The sequence below is a fragment of the Chiloscyllium plagiosum genome, unplaced genomic scaffold, assembly GCF_037043375.1.
Source record: "Chiloscyllium plagiosum isolate Xiang-an unplaced genomic scaffold, Cpla_swu_hap1 HiC_scaffold_13, whole genome shotgun sequence".
Lineage (NCBI taxonomy): Eukaryota > Metazoa > Chordata > Chondrichthyes > Orectolobiformes > Hemiscylliidae > Chiloscyllium > Chiloscyllium plagiosum.
The window spans coordinates 31,891,946-31,912,805 of record NW_028270151.1 but is presented as its reverse complement, the minus strand read 5'-3'; the positions used below and the strand labels follow the sequence as shown (position 1 = coordinate 31,912,805).

At 40.3% G+C, this 20,860-nt stretch overlaps 1 protein-coding gene across 1 annotated transcript in view; it reads right to left on the bottom strand.

Moving 5' to 3' along the window:
- Nucleotides 1-1,149: 1,149 nt before the first annotated feature.
- The window catches only part of daw1 (dynein assembly factor with WDR repeat domains 1), a 77,271-nt gene continuing 57,560 nt past the window's right edge, over nucleotides 1,150-20,860 (bottom strand). The window contains exons 8-13 of the mRNA XM_043702958.2: nucleotides 17,600-17,706; nucleotides 14,212-14,314; nucleotides 12,101-12,215; nucleotides 10,875-10,951; nucleotides 2,933-3,095; nucleotides 1,150-2,111 (exon numbers count right to left, since the gene is read on the bottom strand). Of these exons, the coding sequence (XP_043558893.1) occupies nucleotides 2,077-2,111; nucleotides 2,933-3,095; nucleotides 10,875-10,951; nucleotides 12,101-12,215; nucleotides 14,212-14,314; nucleotides 17,600-17,706 (600 nt within the window). The 3' untranslated portion in view covers nucleotides 1,150-2,076. The remainder of the gene's footprint in view (nucleotides 2,112-2,932; nucleotides 3,096-10,874; nucleotides 10,952-12,100; nucleotides 12,216-14,211; nucleotides 14,315-17,599; nucleotides 17,707-20,860) is intronic.

Genomic DNA, 20,860 nt, shown 5'->3' with positions numbered 1-20,860 from the left:
AATGTAATGCTCAGGTAATTTTATCTGAGACGATGTTGACTGAGTGATAAATATTCATCAGAATACCCAAGGTTAGTCTCCTGCTTTTCTTTGCAATAGTGCCACAGGATCTTTTACATGTACCTGAGAGGGAGGCAAGGCCTCAGCTTAATGTCGTATTCAAAAGATGATGTCGAGGAGTTGGTGTTGGACTGGGGTGGACAAAGTTAAAAATCACACAACACCAGGTTATAGTCCAACAGGTTTGTTTGGAAGCACTTGCTTTCCGAGTGCTGATCCTTCATCGGGTGATTGTGGAGCATAAGATCATAAGACAGAATTTATAGCAAAAGATTACAGTGTCATGCCTCTGAAATGAAAGATTGAACAAACCTGGATTGCTGTTGTCTTTCATATTTTAGAATGGGTTATAGGTTTCGGTTCATTAATATGTAATTCCCAGAACTTCTTTTAAGTTAAAGCAACTTAAAGTGACTTTTCAACCTTGCATTTCAATTGCATGACACTAATCTTTGGCCATAAATTCCATGTCTTATGATCTTATGCTCCACAACCACCTGATGAAGGAGCAGCATTCCAAAAGCTAGTATTTCCAAATAAACCTGTTGGACTATAACCTGGTGTTGTGTGATTTTTAACTGTATCCAAAAGATGGCATCTTTGACAATGCAGCATTCTGTCAACACTGCATTAGTCTGCCAAACTAGATTTTTGAGCTCAAGTTTCTGGAATGGGACTTCATTCCAGAATATTGTGACTCAGAAGCAAGAGAGCTAGCAACCAACTGAGCGATGGCTCTTTTTAAAAGGTTTTTCGAACATTAATTGAATTAGTGAGTGCGTCACAGAAGAACATTTAGTCTGAAAAGGTCACGGATGCTCAGGAAAAGGCTTCAATCAATCTTTTGCTTCCTGATGCAGTTCAGCCAAATTCCAGTAGAGGTAAGAGTGTTTTTTTTTTATTGGAACAATTCGTTGTGATGTAGAAAAATATTACAAACATTAAAATGTAGCAAGAGTTCCTTTGCAGTTGCCAAAGATAATGTAGTGGATTCTGGATCAAGTAGTTCCAAGTCTGCCTCCCTGTACAACTGTGATTAAGTTTCCCATTCTATGAAGTAAACAAGAAAATAAACTGTGTGCATTTCTACATATTGAAAATTTAATGTGCAGCAATAAAAATATCAATGTTTGTTTTCGATGACAACATTACTATGAATGTGGGAAGGACCAATAAAGTTCATCTTCAACCTATCACATGCAACCATTGTGCTTTTACAATGCAGAACAAATGCACACTCTTAAAATTGGCCCTCAGTTGGTGACTATACATGAAGGGAAGCTGTGAATGAGTTCCTTGTGATTTTCCACTTCTTAATTTTAAGACTAGGAAAAGCCTGTGATTTGTTACTTAAATAGCTGGTAAGCGAGATTCCCTGCTGGAGCATGCATTCATAAACATTGAATGTCGGTCATAACTGTTTTCTAATTAGCTTTGGATATCATTGTGGGTAGGATTAAAGAAGACAGCATGACATCTAAATGAACAACTCCTAGTTATATTTTTATTTTGTAAACAAATTGAAGAAGGTTTGGATGGTTAGCTACTAAGGCATAATACTTCAGAGTAATTGTGGTACTTTATAAAAGTATTGAATTTATTTGCAATAACTCATAATGATCAAACACTATCAAATATAGTTTTTTAATATTTGCAAATTTCAGAACTGTTAAAACATGTATTAACCACATTAAAGCTTTAAATTCTAATGAACCTTGGTAAAAAGGAAAAAAAAACAAATTGTTGTGGTTTTAGAGCTTTGTTGCAGTTAGAAGTGCAGCTCATACTTTATCAAAGATGATTCTCTGATGAGCTGACGTACCTTATTTGGTACTACTTTGCAATAATATTGTACATAACAAAGAAACTGAACATGTTGCTTTGATATTTTTATAAGTCCTTTGAGACGATGAATGTCTGAAATAGTATAGACTCTACTTTAGAACAACATAACAGCATTCTTCGATGTTTATCAGTGTGAATTTACGAAGTTAGTTTTCATAACTCCATCTTCATTCACCGCCATATTCTGCAAGTGTTATCCTTGCTTCCTGTATTATAACAAAAAGAATAAAATCATTTTTCCTCCAGCAAAAAAGCCAAATGATTTAAAAAACATTTAAGAATTAATAGTGGAAATCAAATGTATTCTTAAATAAATTATTTATTTTTTGAACTTGTACTAATTAATCTTATACACAAGTTGAATACTGTCAGTGAACACTGGTCTATTCAGCTCACAGACCAGGCTGGTGACCCTGAATCAAGAACAATAAAAACCAAATTTACACCAATTGAGATACAATATTTAAAATATATATTTTATACATATTAGGTAGTGATTTGAAGGATGCAATCTAATAGAGAATTGATTCGTTTGCTTGACTCAACTGGCTCAACGTAAAGGGCCTGTCTTTCCACTACTGATCAAGTTCAGGTAAAAAAGAAAATAAAAAACCTGCATTTCTACAACACCTTTCATGACAACGAGATACCTCAAAACTAATGAAATACTTTTGACATGTAGTCACTTTTGAAACGTAGGACGTATTAGTGGATCAATAAAGACGTACAGTTCAAACTTTCCTGCACCATTAATTAGGAAAGAATCTTGTTGGGGCATAGGAAGGAGCAGAAAAAAAAAATTCTTGGAATCATCCAGCATATAGAGGCCATTCAGCCCATTGTGCCTGGGCTAACGTTTTGAAACAACTATCAATTTACTTCCCTGATCTGATCCCATAGTTTGCAAGGTTTTCTTTCTAAGTATATATTCACTTTCCTTTTGAAAGTTACTATTAAATTTGCTTTTATTATCATGACGGCAAAGAAATTAACATTAATATTATTCAATTATCATTTCATATAATACCTGTGATGATGGCATTCCCTTCATAGTTAAAAGCACATGAGAAAATTTCATCAGTATGACCTTCTAACACCTGAAGACACTGGCCTGTGCGAGGATCCCAGAGCCTGGATGTCTTATCAGAACTGCCTGTAAGAATGCGACTGCCCTGAGGATTGAAACAAATCTGACAAAAGCACTGCAACGTTAGAACAATATTGCATCCATGTGACTGCAAGTACTAACATTGTCAAAAAGACTCTAGATTAACAATGGTATTTTTACAGTTAAAATACAAATGTCATCAACTCAATCACATTTTTTTAATCATTCCTGCTTGGCTCGGTTTGTGAAGACTCAAAGTGGATTTCTTGGAGCTGTTTTTTTTCCAAGCAACAAGTGTTGCTGTGTATGCCACATATTCCCTGCCTTACCCCCCATGTTCCCCCTAAACTGAGCACTTGCTTACTTCAAGGTTCCACATGGATCATCACATTGACTTTAGGTTCTGAAAGTTCTGTCATGCAGCTGGGGAGAAAATTAGAAAGAGCGCTGCTTAATCCCATAATCCTTGATTCCCTTACTGATTAAAAATCTGTCTCTAGTAGTTTTGAGTATACTTAACAATCCAACCTCCACATCCCTCTGTGGGAAAGAATTCCACAGATTCACTACCCTGAGACAAAACAAACCTTCATCCAAACTTTGTCCATGTTAATGTATTACCCCAAACCTATGAGCTTTTATAGAAACATAGAAAATAGAGCAGCACATTTGATCTTTCAGGACACTGTTTAAGAAAGGTAGTAAGGACAAGCCAGGGAACTATAGATCAGTGAGCCTGATGTCGGTGGTGGGCATGTTTTTGGAGGGAATCCTGAGGGACAGGAGGTACATGTATTTGGAAAGGCAAGGAGTGGTTAGGAATAGTCAACATGGCTTAATGTGTGGGAAATCATGTCTCACAAACTTGATTGAGTTCTTTGATGAAGTAACAAAGAAGATTGATGAGGGCAGAGCAGTAAATGTGATCTATATGGACTTCAGTAAGGCATTTGACAAGGCGACCCATTGGAAACTGGTGAGCAAGGTTAGATCTCATGGAATACAGGGAGAACAAGTCATTTGGATACAGAACTGGCTCAAAAGGTAGAAGACAGAGGGTTGTGGTGGAAGGTTGTTTCTCAGACTGGAGGCCTGTGACCAGAGGAGTGCCACAAGGATCGGTGCAGGGTCCACTACTTTTTGTCATTTACATAAATGATTTGGATGCGAGCATAAGAGGTACAGTTAGTAAGTTTGCAGATGACACCAAAATTGGAGGTGTAGTGGACAGCAAAGAAGTTTACCTCAGATTACAACGGGATCTTGATCAAATGGGCCAATGGGCTGAGGAGTAGCAGATGGAGTTTAATTCAGATAAATGCGAGGTGCTGCATTTTGGGAAAGCAAATCTTAGCAGGACTTATACACTTAATGGTAAGGCCCGAGGGAGTGTTGCTGAACAAAGAGACCTTGGGAGTGCAGGTTCATAGCTCCATGAAAGTGGAGTTGCAGGTAGATAGGATAGTGAAGAAGGTGTTTGGTATTCTTTCATTTATTGATCAGAGTATTGAGTATAGGAGTTGGGAGGTCATGTTGTGGCGGTATAGGACATTGGTTAGGCCACTTTTGGAATACCTCCCCACCCCTTTCCACCTTCTGCAAAGACTGTTCGCTCCATCACTACCTGGTCAGGTCCACGTCCCCCAACAACCCACCCTCCCGTCCTGGCACCTTCCCCTGCCACTGCAGGAATTGCAAGACCTGCGCCCACACCTCCATCCAAGGCCCTAACGGAGCCTTCCACATCCATCAAAGTTTTACCTGCACATCCACCAATATCATTTATTGTATCCGTTGCTCCCGATGCGGTCTCCTCTACATTGGGGAGACTGGATGCGTCCTAGCAGAGCGCTTTAGGGAACATCTCTGGGACACCCGCACCAATCAACCACACCGCCCTGTGACGCAACATTTCAACTCCCCCTCCCACTCGGCCGAGGACATGGAGGTCCTGGGCCTCCTTCACCGCCGCTCCCTCATCACCAGATGCATGGAGGAAGAACGCCTCATCTTCCGCCTCGGAACACTTCAACCCCAGGGCATCAATGTGGACTTCAACAGTTTCCTCATTTCCCCTTCCCCCACCTCACCCCAGTTTCAAACTTCCAGCTCAGCACTGTCCCTATGACTTGTCCTACTTGCCTATCTTCTTTTCCACCTATCCACTCCACCCTTCCCCCCTGACCTATCACCTTCATCCCCTCCCCCACTCACCTATTGTACTATATGCTACTTTCTCCCCACCCCCACCCTCCTCTCACTTATCTCTCCACCCTTCAGGCTCTCTGCCTGTATTCCTGATGAAGGGCTTTTGCCCGAAACATCGATTTAACTGCTCCTCGGATGCTGCCTGAACAGCAGTGCTTTTCCAGCACCACTCTAATCTAGATTCTGGTTTCCAGCATCTGCAGTCCTTGTTTTTACCCACTGTTGGAATATTGTGTGCAATTCTGGTCTCCTTCCTATCGGAAAGATGTTGTGAAACTTGAAAGGGTTCAGAAAAGATTTACAAGGATGTTGCCAGGATTGGAGGATTTGAGCTATAGGGAGAGGTTGAATAACCTGGGGCTGTTTTCCCTGGAGCATCGGAGGGTGAGGGGTGACCTTATAGAGGTTTATAAAATCATGAAGGGCATGGATAGGATAAATAGACAAAGTCTATTCCCTGGTGTGGGGGAGTCCAGAATTAGAGGGCACAGGTTTAGGGTGAGAGGGGAAGGATATAAAAGAGACCTAACAGGCAGCTTTTTCACTCAGAGGGTGGTACACGTATGGAATGAGCTGCCAGAGGATGTGGTGGAGGCTGGTACAATTGCAACATTTAAAAGGCATCTGGATGGGTACATGAATAGGAAGGATTTGGAGGGATATGGGCCAGGTGCTGGCAGGTGGGACTAGATTGTGTTGGGATATTTGGTTGACATGGATGAGGTGGACGGAAAGGTCTGTTTCCGTGCTGTACATCTTCCTCTGGCAGCTCACTCCTTACATGAATCTCCCTCTGTATGGAAAAGTTGCCTCTTAGCTCTCTTTTATATCCTCCCCTCTCACCCTAAACCTATGCCCTGTAGTTCTGGACTCCCCCACCCCATGGAAAGACCTTGTCTCTTTACCCTATCCATGCCCCTCATGATTTTATAAACTTCTTTAAGGTCATCCCTCAGCCTCCAACACTCTAGGGAAAACAGCCCCAGCCTATTCAACTTCTCAATGTAGCTCAAATCCTCCAACCCTGGCAACATCCTTGTAAATCTTTTCTGAACCCTTTCAAGTTTCACAACATCCTTCCGATAGGTCTCCTCATGTCAGTTCTAGATGGTCTATCCCATTGCCTTAAACTGTGACACCTAATTCTGGTCCCCATAGTCATTGGGTACATCCTTGCATTTCACCTGTCTAGTCCTACTAAAGTCTTCTATGAGATACCCCTTCAATCTTCTAAACTCCAGTGAATGTAGTCCGAACAAATACATCCTTCTTCATAGGTCAGTCCTGCCGTTTCATGAATCAGTCCGGTTAACCTTTTTTTGCATTCCCTCCATAGCCAGAACACCCTTCCTCAGATAAGGAGACCAAAACTGCACAAAACACTCCAGGTTTGGTTTCACCAAAGTTCTGGACAATTGCAGCTCCTGCTCCTGTACACAAATCCTCTCACTTTGAAGACCAACATACCAGTTTCTTTCTTCACCAGCAGCTGCATGTATGACGGGTGTACAAGGACATGCAGGTCTTGTTACACCTCCTCCTTTGCCAAACTATCACGATTCATATATTAATCTGTGTGCACTACCTTGTCAAACACTATTTAGAAATCAAAATATATTACATATACTGGATCCCCTTTATCTATACTGCATATTACCTCCTCAAAGAATTGTAATAAATTGAAAGAAAATCTTCCCCGGGATTTTTAAGAGAGATAAAAAAATGTAAACGTCACCATTACTCAGTCGTGGCATTTACACTCATTTATTAATGCTGAAATAAAGATTTACACGGGATTAAGAACTACTTCAAACATTTCAAGGTTAAACAGCTCTAAAGCTTCAAGGCAATTGTGCAGAAATATTGAACAAACAACATATGGGAAACAGTTATCTTGAGGATAATGGTGTTAACTTAAATCATTATCCTACGTCACTGGCCGTAATATCTTTACTTGTGCCACCAACCTATGACACTGATACACACATGACTGCAAGAATGAGAAAAGTTATAATTAATAGTCATACAATGCAACACCTATAAGCATTATTTTCATTGTTATCCCACTTCATGACATTTTTTCATCACTATTAATTAATTGCTGCTGTTTCATAAATAATCTTTTTTTTTTAGTATTGTAAATGAGACAACGGGGAGAATTTTAATGTAAAAGATAAGTGGGTTATGTATGGTTAACAGTATTGATATTATGTTGTGGAAATGATTTGGAGATGCCGGTGTTGGACTGGGGTGTACAAAGTTAAAAATCACACAACACCAGGTTATAATCCAAAAGGTTTAATTGGAAGCACTAGCTTTCGGAGCGTCGCTCCTTCATCAGGTGGTTGTGGAGGACACTATTGTAAGACACAGAATTTATAGCAAAAGTTTACAGTGTGATGTAACTGAAATTATACATTGAAAAATACCTTGATTGTTTGTTGAGTCTTTCATCTGTGCGAATATCATGATAGTTTCACTTCTTTTATGTGTAAATCACAAAACATTTTTTTTAGAAGTTACATTCTCAGGTTAACTGTAACAATTGGTGTTAGCCTTCAACATATTGTCTGACTAACACTAATTGTTACAGTTAACCTGAGAATGTAACTTTTAAAAAAAATGTTTGTGATTTACACATGAAAGAAGTGAAACTATCATGGTATTCGCACAGATAAAAGACTCAACAAACAATCAAGGTATTTTTCAATGCATAATTTCAGTTACATCACAGTGTAAACATTTGCTATAAATTCTGTATCTTTCAATTGTGTCCTCCACAACTACCTGATGAAGGAGCGGCGCTCTGAAAGCTAGTGCTTCTAATTAAACGTGTTGGATTATAATCTGGTGTAGTGTGATTTTTAACTTTAATGTTGTGGAAAGACTGAGAAGCCAGCAGCAACCCAACGATTGATTGAGCAGCGGTGCCTCAGGAGAATCAGAGTTTTCTTTCAGGTGATCATAGACATTTGCAGTCTCCTAGAACAAAATCTCCAGTTAAGTGGATCAGAAGGTCATGCAAAACTAGGGCCTGCCAAAGTCACCACCACATTTCACTTCTTTCTTGCCTCTGTCTCCTTGCAGAAATCTGCATGTTATATTTTCAGTCTCACAATATGGTGATGATCAATGTTTGACAGGACCTATACAAAATTCTCAACTGCTCTTTCCAGCCAGAATAAGTGGGATGCTTGCATTTGCCATACTGTCTAGCTCTACGGGACTATTGCAATCAAAGCATTCCAGCCACCTTCATACTCCACTCTGAACCCATTTCGCCACCTCCCACCTCTTGTGCAAAGCAGTTCCACAATCAACAATTAGTCCCATTCAAAATTACCCATTGCTCATCTTTAACTCTTCACAAGACAGAGTTTGTTCTAATCAGTGTGAGAAAATGAGCAATTTGGGGAAGTGAACTAATCAAAATGAGCAGAAAATTGATGTATTAGCATTATGTTAAACACTAATGTAAATATACCTGTGAAACTACAATCCCTATTATTCCTTTCTCAACTATTGCATGTGGTGTTGTACGCATGACTTCAGTAGAGGTCGAGCCAGGCTCTCTCATTTCCTTGCTGTGACTGATCAATGCTCATGGTTGATGTCCCATTAGCTATGGAGCCCTGCCAACAATTTCTAACTACATCCAGCCTTGGATTTGCAGGGTCAGCCATAGGAGTGTAGGAGTCAGTATGTAACAGTTAAAATGAGCAATGTTAGGCAGCAATTGAGCAAAGTTCCCACGTTAATGTTACTCCCTTTATTTTTCCTCCCATAGACCTCTTTCACCTTTCCTCTAACAAAGAACTGGTGAGCATTTTGTTGAATAGGCAAGTTTAAGTCTTCATCAACCCTGATTAATGTGACAAATTAAATGTGGAGTCCACTGACCAGCATACATTTGGCTGAATGTTGGATTGATCCTCCATGAAAGCTATCAATCTTTCCATGCATGTAGATATCAGTACAAACACCAGGGCATTCATACTAAAGACAGACTCTTCCAATACGTCTCCAATCTTGCCTACTACAGCTAGACACTTTGTCAAAACCTCACTACTGTCTCAATGTTGCTCCAGAGATTTCCTCTCCACCAACAGTGCCATGGTTTAGCCTTTGCATTCACAGAATAGAACTTGAGCATCCTGTGCCTTCCAATTGGAATCCTCATTAACCTTGTTTTTACCACCTGCTCCTGCTCACTTGTGATGTGTGAGATACCCTGTGAGCTCCCAGCAATCAACACTCCCCTTTTTTTGTTGTACACTGTCTATAAAGCTAAGGTCCTAATAATATTTTTGTCCGACTGTGTACATGTGGTAACTTAAAAGGACTGACTTGTTCTCGGCCTTCATGGGAATGTCTGGTTTGGCTATATGCTTAAAGGATATATTGCTAACGAAATGTCTTGTGCTTCCACTGAAATGTGTGTATGAGCTGGTGAGCAGTGTGCAAAGTTTCAATCCTCAGCCTGAGTGAATACCTCCGAGGATTCTTCACCCTCTTCAAGTACCACCTTTTATGGGACGCTGAACGGCCATGGAAGGTAAAGAACATAATTGTATTGTCAGAGGTAAGAGGGTGATAATTAATAATTGCACACATCACATTTCAATGGCTTCTGATATAAAGTCACATTGAGTAGGTGTTGCATGCTATGTGGTTGTTATTCAATTTTAACACTGGTTAAATGGGAGATCCCATTTCTAGTGTTAGTCATTCCAAATTTTGGCTTGTCTTCAGCACCTGTTCCTCCATAGTTGTCATTATGGAGATGACTGGACAGCCATTTCCATTTATCTGCTTTTCTCTGGTTTCTGCGCTCTCTTCTATGGCAAGAAAGAAGAGACCTATAAGCATGTGAAATTTTTGAGAAGGTGGATAGACAACATTTGTGGCAGATCACTTTGAGAGATATACATAATACTATATTAAAATGATGATTAGTAGCTATGGTGCATGGTCATATGTGGATGCAGGAAGTGTCTCAGTAGGGAGGGCAGGCTGTGCATACAAAATATGTTAATACAAAGAGTGATGTGCTGAAGTTGACTTGAAAGCAGAATAAGAGGGATTGTGAGAAGATGTAGATCAGGGCATACTTGAGTGTTGGCACTCACCATTCCTGCTTCGTTCAGGTCATTAAACCTCTTTTGGCACTTTATCCAGAGCATGGCAGCACCCTCCTGCTGCTGATCTCCTCAGCAACTTCCTATCAGGGTTTCTTTTATTCTCCAGCAGATGTATTCCTCCCTGCATCCCATGCCTGCCTGCATCATTGTATGAAATTAAGTGGCCCAATCTTCCATCCTCAAGAAACCAGTGGAGGAGAGTCAACAATTTGGAGAAACAGGAATGCACTTCTGTGGCCCACCAAAAAGCTTCTGGTTTATTGCTGCGTCTGAGCGCACCCCAAGACTAGACTGAATCGTTAGCTCTGTGTAAAAGCTTATCCATATTTCCAATGGATGAATTTAAGCATCACTCCATTTGCAGACATGAGCAACATGAAGCCTGAAGGTAAATTTGCCTTTATGAGCCAATATTTGAAGCAATTGCTCTGCCAGTTTTGGGCACAAGACAAGTTACACTTATAATCTTATCTTTTATGGAATAATTCTTCAGCCAGTTTTCTTAAACTTACCTTGGAGATTTCTCCTTCATGACCTTCTAGCTTCACTATACATTTGCGACTTGCTGCACTATAAACTCTCGCAGTACCTTCAAGTAAAGAGTGTACATATTTAGCTTTATGAATTCTCTGGACAAATAGCATAAATGTATAAAAACAAATGCAATAAAAGCAAGAATATTTCTTATTATTAATTGCAAATTAGATTATGACAAAATTCATAATTATCTACCAAAGATTAAGTCAAAGTATTAGCTGCTCCCAGGCTTCATATGGCTTTTAGAAACAGATAGGGATTACATCAGAAACCAATAATAAACTTGAGCTGAAAATGTGTTGCTGGAAAAGTGCAGCAGGTCAGGCAGCATCCAGGGAACAGGAGAATCGACGTTTCGGGCATAAGCCCTTCTTCAGGAAATGAAGGGCTTATGCCCGAAACGTCGATTCTCCTGTTCCCTGGATGCTGCCTGACCTGCTGCGCTTTTCCAGCAATACATTTTCAGCTCTGATCTCCAGCATCTGCAGACCTCACTTTCTCCTCAATAATAAACTTGAGTTTGCCCTCATCCAAATTTCTGTTCCATGCATTCTTTGTCATGCTGCAAGTTCAAAGGCATTGTCACAACTGCTCCCATACTTTTATGTGGACAGACAACCTAATCTTCCGACATCACTAAGGTTGCAGCAATACTCAATGAAAAATTCACGCAAGCACCCCTAAAAAACACTAGAGTACTTTCAGATACTTTGCAATGAAACTACATTTTTGGAATATTTTTTTCAATCAAGGTGCCTGGCCCTTTCAATAACGCTGCTGCGTACTCACATACTCTTTTCTCAAGAGTGAACATGTAGGCATAACCAGGATGGCTTTATCTAAAATTGGAATCCTGACATCACTTGTTGGTTATGTTGTAGAGTCAAGATAGTGCCAACTCGTGTTCAAGAGAACAGAGGGAATGTAATTGAGTGTGCTTTAGGCAATGGAGGGCTACAAGTGAGCAATGCAAGCTGACGTCCACAATGCAGCTTTTCCTCAGAAAAGCAGGATGGGCTTTTACATTATAGTCCGATATCAAATATATCACATCATCTTCTGCATTCTACCTTATAAAATTCGTTACGCAGTCTAAGTGATTATATTCCACTGAAAAAGGGGCATGACACACCAACACACAAAATAAGTATAATGAACACACTTATTCCTTTTTTATGAATCCAACTATTAGTGTACCTACCATCAGCTGATGCAGTCGCTATAAGCTGCCCTGTGTAATCAAAGCAAACATCCAGTACTTCATCTTCATGTCCAGACAATGTTGCCACACATTTTCCACTGACAGCATCCCAAAGCTAGAGAATAATCAGCAGTCATGAATCAAATTAATTAATTGCTGAATGCTTGTTTAATGAAAGAAATACAAAATTTCTTGTTCTGCACTTCAACTGATGGAGCAGGCAGTTAATCTGCTTAAAGGTTTTGCTAATGCACCAGCAGGTACATAAAATGGCTTGAAACTGAAATTTCAGAAGATATGGTGGAGTGGGTCATCATTAACTGTACCACTTCCACGCCAAGAAACATGACTGGAGCAGGGCCAGTCGGGTCAGTTCATTTCAGGAAAAGAAGCCTGTGCTAGACCCTTCAATAGCACATTCAAAGGTCTAATGCCTGTTCAGTAGCCACTCTTACCACATGACAAATGGTTCAATCAAATTTCTGATCAGTATTATTTCAGGTGAACTGCAAGGAAGGCAAATGGATGCCTAAATTAGGACTCATGGCAATCACCTTACTTTTGGAAAACAGAACAAGATCCAATTTCTACCTCTAACAGTTCTATACTATGATATATGGGACAATTTCTTCTTTCCCTGACTACCATCAAAAATCACTTCAAGATAATGCAAAAACATAGGACCATAGTAACATTATGATGCAGGGTTCAGAATTTACACTTTTCTTATCCTTGGTTTTCATTTGATACACACCATTCTCTCAGAAAACTAGCAACCTACACTCTAGGTTCCAGCAATACTGCTGGAAGATGTACAAGAGTCTGCATGAAAACTTCTTGTTTATTCTTGCTAATCCCATGTACAACACTCTGATCAATGTCAGGTGTCACCATAAGAGAAAACTGCGGATATGAACCTATTCTTAGTCTCCATATGATACAGCAAATTGGCAGGGATCTGCTATGCCAATAACTGCCATACTTAACTTGTAGTTTCTAACACTTATGGTTTAAGAGAAATTATTAATCAAATAAAATGGCAGAAATTAAATGATAGGAAATACCTTTAACAACCGAAACTTGTTTTTATAAAGCAGCATTAATGTAGTAAAACCTTCCCAAAGCCCATCAAAGGATTGTTACCAAATTAAATTTAACAGAGAGGCACAAAAATGGTTACCCAGACAAGTGACTTAAAGACTGGTCAAAGACATAGATTCAATGCAATGACCTAACGGAATAGACCTAATGGAATAATCAAGTGGAAAGAGTTGGGAGGGGAATTCCTGAGCTTAACTGAAGTAACAATGACTAATGGGGAAAAGGTAAAAATTGAGGATATGCAGGATTTGCAGGAATAATCAGAAGATTGTAAGACTAGAAGAGATTACAAAAGTAAGAACAGGCAAGGTCATTGAGGAATTTAAATACAAAGATGAGATTTTTAAAGATGAGACATTGTTGGAATGGAAACCATGTATCTCAGCAAGAACAGGGATGATGAGTGATGACTGAATGGGATTTGGTGTGAGACCCTGATATTGGCAACAAAGATGTAGATGACATCAAATTTACAGAGATGGGAGACTAGCCAGGAAAAGATTAGAACTGTCAAAGGTGGGCTTAAACAAGGCCTGAATACCGGCTTGAGCAGAAAACGATCAGAAGAAGGAATAATACTACAAAGTAAGACTTGCTATTGGAGTCGGAAGTTCAGCTCAGGGTCAAATAGAATATTGAGGTTGTGAATTGTCAGTTATAACCTCAGAAAATAAAGAGGAGTAATTAGTAAATTAGTGGCTAAAGAAACTGAGTTGATGCTGAGGAACAAAGAATAGAGCTGCAAACTTTCCAATATTTAATAGAAGAAATGCCTGGTTTCCAATAATTGGTGTAGGAAATGGTAAATTATAGACAATGGAGGAAACTAGCCAGTGATGGCAAGTTGCAGTTGGCAAAATCAGATAGCTATGCGATTTATTTTCAATTTCATTATATTAATTTTAAAAATGAGACAAACTTTTTAATTGAAAATTAAATTCAGATCCACAGTCTGAAACCAGTGTCATTTCCTTCATAAAGCTGTGAGGATCATTTAGTGAGTATCTTACTGTGCAGGTTTTGTCCATTGATCCAGTAGCAATGAGTGTACAATCCCAATTAAACTGTGCACTGCTGATCTCACCTCGATGTCCGATCAGAGTGTGCATTCTCCTAAAAGATCAGAGAATTAAAAACAGATAGTTAATACTTTCTATATTGATCCAACGTGAACAAGTGTTAAACTCCTGTTGCAGAAAAGGAAGAATAGAAAAACGAATAAACAAATAAATTATCGGCCAAATAATTTTAAGTTACTATTATTCTGGGCTATAATACATGAAGCAGTTAGTGAACACTTAGAAAGGCATGTGCTAAACAGGGTCAATCAGTATGGATTTCTAAAAGGAATTAATTTTTAAAATATTTGTTATACTTAACTAATTTTTTTATGTACAAGGAAATATAATGAATGATATTTGTGTCTCTTCTTTTCAGAAGATAAAACGTAGAACATAGAACATAGAACAATACAGTGCAGAACAGGTCCTATGGCCCTCAATGTTGCGCCGACCTGTGAACTAATTTAAGTCCGTCCCCCTACACTATCCCATCATCATCCATGTGCTTATCCTAGGATTGTTTAAATCTCCCTAATGTGGCTGAGTTAACTACATTGGCAGGTAGGGCATTCCACACCCTTACCACTCTCTGAGTAAAGAATCTGCCTCTGACATCTGTCTTAAATCTATCACCTCGTACAAGCTGACGTCATCATCCTAGGAAAAAGACTTTCACTGTCTACCCTATCTAATCCTCTGATCATCTTTTATGTCTCTATCAAATCCCCTCTTCGCCTTCTTCTTTCCAATGAGAACAGACCCAGGTCTCTCAGCCTTTCCTCATAAGACCTTCCCTCCAGACCAGGCAACATCCTGGTAAATCTCCTCTGCACCTTTTCCATTGCTTCCACATCCTTCCCGAAATATGGCGACCAGAACTGTACACAATTTTCCAAGTGCAGCTGCATTAGCGTTTTGTAGCAGCATGATATTGCAGCTCCGGAACTCAATCCCTCTACCAGTTAAACCTAACACACCTTCTTAACAGCACTATCAACCTGGGTGGCAACTTTCAGGGATCTATGTACATGGATCCATGATCACTCTGGACATCCACACTACCAAGAATCTTTCCATTGACCCAGTACTCCGCCTTTCTGTTATTCTTCACAAAGTCAATCACCTCACATTTAGCTGCATTGAACTCCATTTGCCACCTCTCAGCCCAATTCTGCAGTTTATCCAAGTCCCCTATAACCTGTAACATTCTTCCAAACTGTCCACTACTCCACCAACTTTAGTGTCATCTACAAATTTAGTAATCCATCCACCTATGCCTGCATCTAAGTCATTTATAAAAATGACAAACAGCAGTGGTCCCAGAACAGACCGTTGTGGCACACCACCAGTGACCGGACTCCAGGCTGAATATTTTCCATCAACCACCACTCGTTGCCTTCTTTCAGAAAGCCAATTTCTAATCCAAACTGCTAAATCACCCTCAATTCCATGCCTCTGCATTTTCTCCAACAACCTACTATGTGGAACCTTATCAAAGGCTTTATTGAAGTCATGTATACCACCTCAACAGTCCTACCCTCATCTACATCCTTCGTCACCTTCTCAAAAAACTCAATGAGGTTTGTGAGACACAACCTGCCCTTGATGAAACCATGTTGACTATCTAAAATCAAATTGTTGCTTGCTAGATGATTATAAATCTTATCTCTTATTATCCTTTCCAAACCTTTCCTACAACAGAAGTAAGGCTCACTGGTCTATAATTACCTGGGTCATCTCTAATGCCCTTCTTGAACAAGGGCACAACATTTGCAATCCTCCAGTCCACTGGTACTAAACCTGTAGACAATGACGACTCAAAGATCAAAGCCAAAGGCTTTGCTATCTCCTCCCTAGCTTCCTAGAGAATCCGCGGATAAATCCCATCTGGCCCAGAGGACTTGTTCTCACTTTTCACTCCTTGTAGAATTCATAACACCTCTTCGTAACTAACCTCGATCCTTTCTAGTCTAATATCTCGTATCTCATTCTTCTCCTCTACAATATTCTCCTTTTCCTGAGTGAAAACCAATGAGAAATGTTCGTTTAGCACCCCTCCAATCTCCACAGGGTCCACACTCAACTTCCCAGTTCTGTCTTTGACTGGCCCTATTCCTACCCGAGTCATCCTTTTATTCCTCACATACCTATAGAAAGCTTTAGGGTTCTCCTTTATTTTATTTGCTAAAGACTGCTCATGTCCCCTCCTTGCTCTTCTTAACTCTCTCTTTAAATCCTTCCTAGCTGATCTGTAACTGCCATTGCCTCATCTGAACCATGTTGTCTCATCAACACATAAGCCTCCTTCTTCCGCTTAACAAAAGGTGCAATTTCTGTAGTAAACCACGGTTCCCTTACCTTATTACTTCCTCCCTGCCTGACAGGGACATACCTATCAAGGACATGCAATATCTGTTCCTTAAACCAGCTCCACATTTCCATTTTCTGCATCCCCTGCATTTTTCTCCCCCATTCTATGCATCCTAATTCTTGCCTAATCGCATTATAATTGCCCTTGCCACACCGATAACTCTTGACCTATGGCATGTACCTATCCCTTTCCATCACTAAACTAAACGTAACTGAATTATAATCACTCTCTCCAAAGTGCTCACCTACAACTAAATCAAACACCTGACCTGATTCATTACCAAGCACCAGATCCAGTGTGGCCTCCCGTCTTGTTGGCCCTTCGACATAATGTGTCAGGAAACCTTCCTGTAGACGTTGGACAAAAACTGATCCATCCGACGTACTAGAGTTATAGCATTTCCAGTCAATGTTGGGGAAGTTAAAGACCCCATAATGACCACACTGTTCCTTCCACTCCTACCCAGAATAATTTTGCCAATCCTCTCCTCCACCTCCCTGGAACTCTGCGGAGGCCTAAAAAAAAACTCCAAGCAGTGTGACCTCTCCTCTCCTGATTTTAACCTCAGCCCACACTACCTCAGTTGACAAGTCCTCGTCAAAAGTTCTTTCAGCCACCGTTATACTGTCCTTGACTAACAAGGCCACTAAGATGATTGAAATGTAATAAAAGATATGCAATATTAAATGAATGGAAATATTGGGACAAAACAAAATACAAGGGGATGGAAAGGTCAGTACGTGAGAAAAGTAGAGATAAATAGTTATTTTTGCATTGATGGTATGTGGGTGCTGTTACAAACTAAGGGCTTATGCTGAAATTATGTTTTCCATAATTTGTGCAAAAATATAAGACACTATAGGTTACATTAGAAATAAAGAATTTTTATTTAAATTCTGTAAAGGTGTTCAAAACTTACAATATTAAAAGTGCAGACTGATGTTTCTGATTAAGCAGTTTACGCACCTGCCAGATCCCACATCCCACACAGAAACAGTATGGTCAAAGGAACCTGTGATAATCTTATCCCCTGTTGTATTAAATGACAAAGAGATGATTTCAGCTGAATGCCCCTGAAAGAGAAAAAAAAGTTCATCAGAAAAGAATAACCTGTATTTTTGAAGTGAAGTCACTGTTATGTGGACAACATGGCAATTAATCTGACGACAGCAAGTGCCACAAACGGTAATGACCGAAAGAACTGCAGATGCTGTAAATCAGAAACAAAAACAGAAATTGTTGGAAAAGCTCAGCAGGTCTGCCAGCATTTGTGAAGAGAAATCAAAGTTAATGTTTCAGGTCCAGTGATCCTTCCTGAGAACCAAGATCTGATGAAAGGTCACCAGACCTGAAACATTTCTCTTCACAAATGCTGCCAGATGGAGGCCTGTGACCAGTGGAGTGCCACAAGGATCGGTGCAGGGTCCACTACTTTTTGTCATTTATGTAAATGATTTGGATGTGAGCATAAGAGGTTCAGTTAGTAAGTTTGCAGATGACACCAAAATTGGAGGTGTAGTGGACAGCGAAGAAGGTTACCTCAGATTACAACAGGATCTTGATCAAATGGGCCAATGGAGAAGTAGCTGATGGAGTTTAATTCAGATAAATGCGAGGTGCTGCATTTTGGGAAAGCAAATCTTAGCAGGACTTATACACTTAATGGTAAGGTCCTAGGGAGTGTTGCTAAACAAAGAGCCCCTGGAGTGCAGGTTCATAGCTCCTTGAAAGTGGAGTCGCAGGTAGATAGGATAGTGAAGAAGGCGTTTGGCATTCTATCCTTTATTGGTCAGAGTATTGAGTACAGGAGTTGGAAGGTCATGTTGCGGCTGTACAGGACATTGGTTAGGCCACGGTTGGAATATTGCATGCAATTCTGGTCTCTTTCCTATCGGAAGGATGCTGTGAAATTTGAAAGGGTTCAGAAAAGATTTACAAGGATGTTGCCAGGGTTGGAGGATTTGAGCTATAGGGAGAGGCTGAATAGGCTAGGGCTGTTTTCCCTGGAATGGCGGAAGCTGAGGGGTGACCTTATGGAGGTTTACAAATTATGAGGGGCATGGATAGGATAAATAGACAAAGTATTTTCCCTGGGGTGGGGGAGTCCAGAATTAGAGAGTACATCTCTATGACTCTATGACTCTATCTGCTGAGCTTTTCCAGTAACTTCTGTTTTTGTTCCAACAAACAGTAATGTGATAAATGATCAGATAATTTTTAAAGTATTCTTAGTTGACATCAATAATTAATAGACAAGCAGGAAGCTGGAAGAACACAGCAATCCAGGCAGCATTAGGAAGTGGAGAAGTCAATGTTTCGGGTATAACCCTTCTTCAGGACTGGAGTGGGGGTGGAGGAGCTGCAGATAAAGACGGGTATTGGAGAGTTTTGGGTGTGGTGAGGTAGTGATACGTGAACACAGGCAGTGGATATGACCAGTTTGGTTGATGAGAGGAATGAATCCGGTTCGTAGCCGGAAGGAAGGGTCGGTCAGAGGACTGGAAGGGAGGAGGAGGGGCTGAAAAGGGAGTCAGGGGGTGGAAGGGGAGGTTATTTGAAATTGGAGAACTCGTTTGGGCTGTAGGCTGCCCAGGCCAAAGATAAGGTGTTATTTCACCAATTTGCTGATTCACTGTGGCAATGGAGGAGACTGAGGATAGACATGTCGAAGAGGTAATGGGAAAGAGAATTAAAATGGGCAGTGACTGGGAGGTCAGGCTGGCCCTTGTGGGCCCAGCTGAGACGCTCAGCAAAACATGCCCTGAGTTTCCGTTTGGTCTCACCGATGTAGAGAAGACCACATCGGGAACACTAGAAGCAGTAAAGTAGGTTGGAGGTGAGGCAGGTGAAACAGACCTGGGTTGTACCCACTTTCTATGTTCAGCTATCACTACCTCATCACTCCATCCAAAACTATCCCCCAAACCCTCTTTATCTGCAGCTCCCCTTAACCCTACCTCCATTCCTGAAGAAGAGTTACACCCAAAATGTTGACTTCTCCATCTCCTGATGCTGCCTGAATTGCTGTCTTCCAACCTCCTGTTTGACTCTTTGGATTCCAGCATCTGCAGTTTTATTTTATCTCTAACTGAAAGCTATAATCAGCCATGACACAAAAAGGGACCTATTAACACCATCTGAGGATAGACAGCATCATGGTTTAAATGATGGCACCAATTTTTTGGATCAATCAAAAATCCCAATATCTAAAATTCTGGACAAAACCCTGGACTTTTCAAAACTTTTAAAAGGTAAATGAGAGCTAGAATGAGTCGGCAGGAAATACATAACCTTGGCTAGAGACAAAAAAAACTGCAGATGCTGGAATCCAAAGTAGACAGGCAGAAGGTTGGAAGAACACAGCAAGCCAGGCAGCATCAGGAGGTGGAGAAGTCGATGTTTCGGGGACTGAAGAAGGGTTACACCTGAAATGTTGACTTCTCCACCTCCTGATGCTGCCTGGCTTACTGTGTTCTTCCAGCCTCCTGCCTGTCTATTTTGAAAATGCACAACCAATAACCCTGGAAATGGAGATTGCTTTCTGAGACTATTGTTCAGCCTGGAATCCCAATTTATACCTCCTCTCCAAAAGAACAATCGACCAAAACCAACAGATGCAAGAGTGAGACAGCTTTTACACCTCGGGCTACTCAGTGCAGACAAAATGGGATGTACAGAGATACTGGACATTCAACCTAGATCAAAACCCATTGACACATACTCTAACCATCGGAAAGCCAATTAACCTCAGGATAGAAAATCAAGAGCTAAAAGAAAGCGACAAACATGAAGTTAAAAATCACACAACACCAGGTTATAGTCCAACAGGTTTAATTGGAAGCACACTAGCTTTCAGAGCGACACTCCTTCATCAGTTGATAGTGTAGGCATGATGCGCCAAAATGGCTGCCTTCTGTGCGATAATACTCTAATTAGTGATAGTGGAGGGCTCGATCGTAACACAGAATTTATAGCAAAAATTTGCAGTGTGATGTAACTGAAATTATACATCGAAAAATTGATTGTCTGTTAAGCCTTTCATCTGTTAGAATACAGTGGTAGTTTCACTTCTTTCATGTGTAAATCACAAAACCTTTTTTTTAAAAGTTGCATTCTCGGGTTAGCTGTTAACAATGGTGATAGCTGGACAATATGTTGAAGGTAAAAACAAATGACTGCAGATGCTGGAAACCAGATTCTGGATCAGTGGTGCTGGAAGAGCACAGC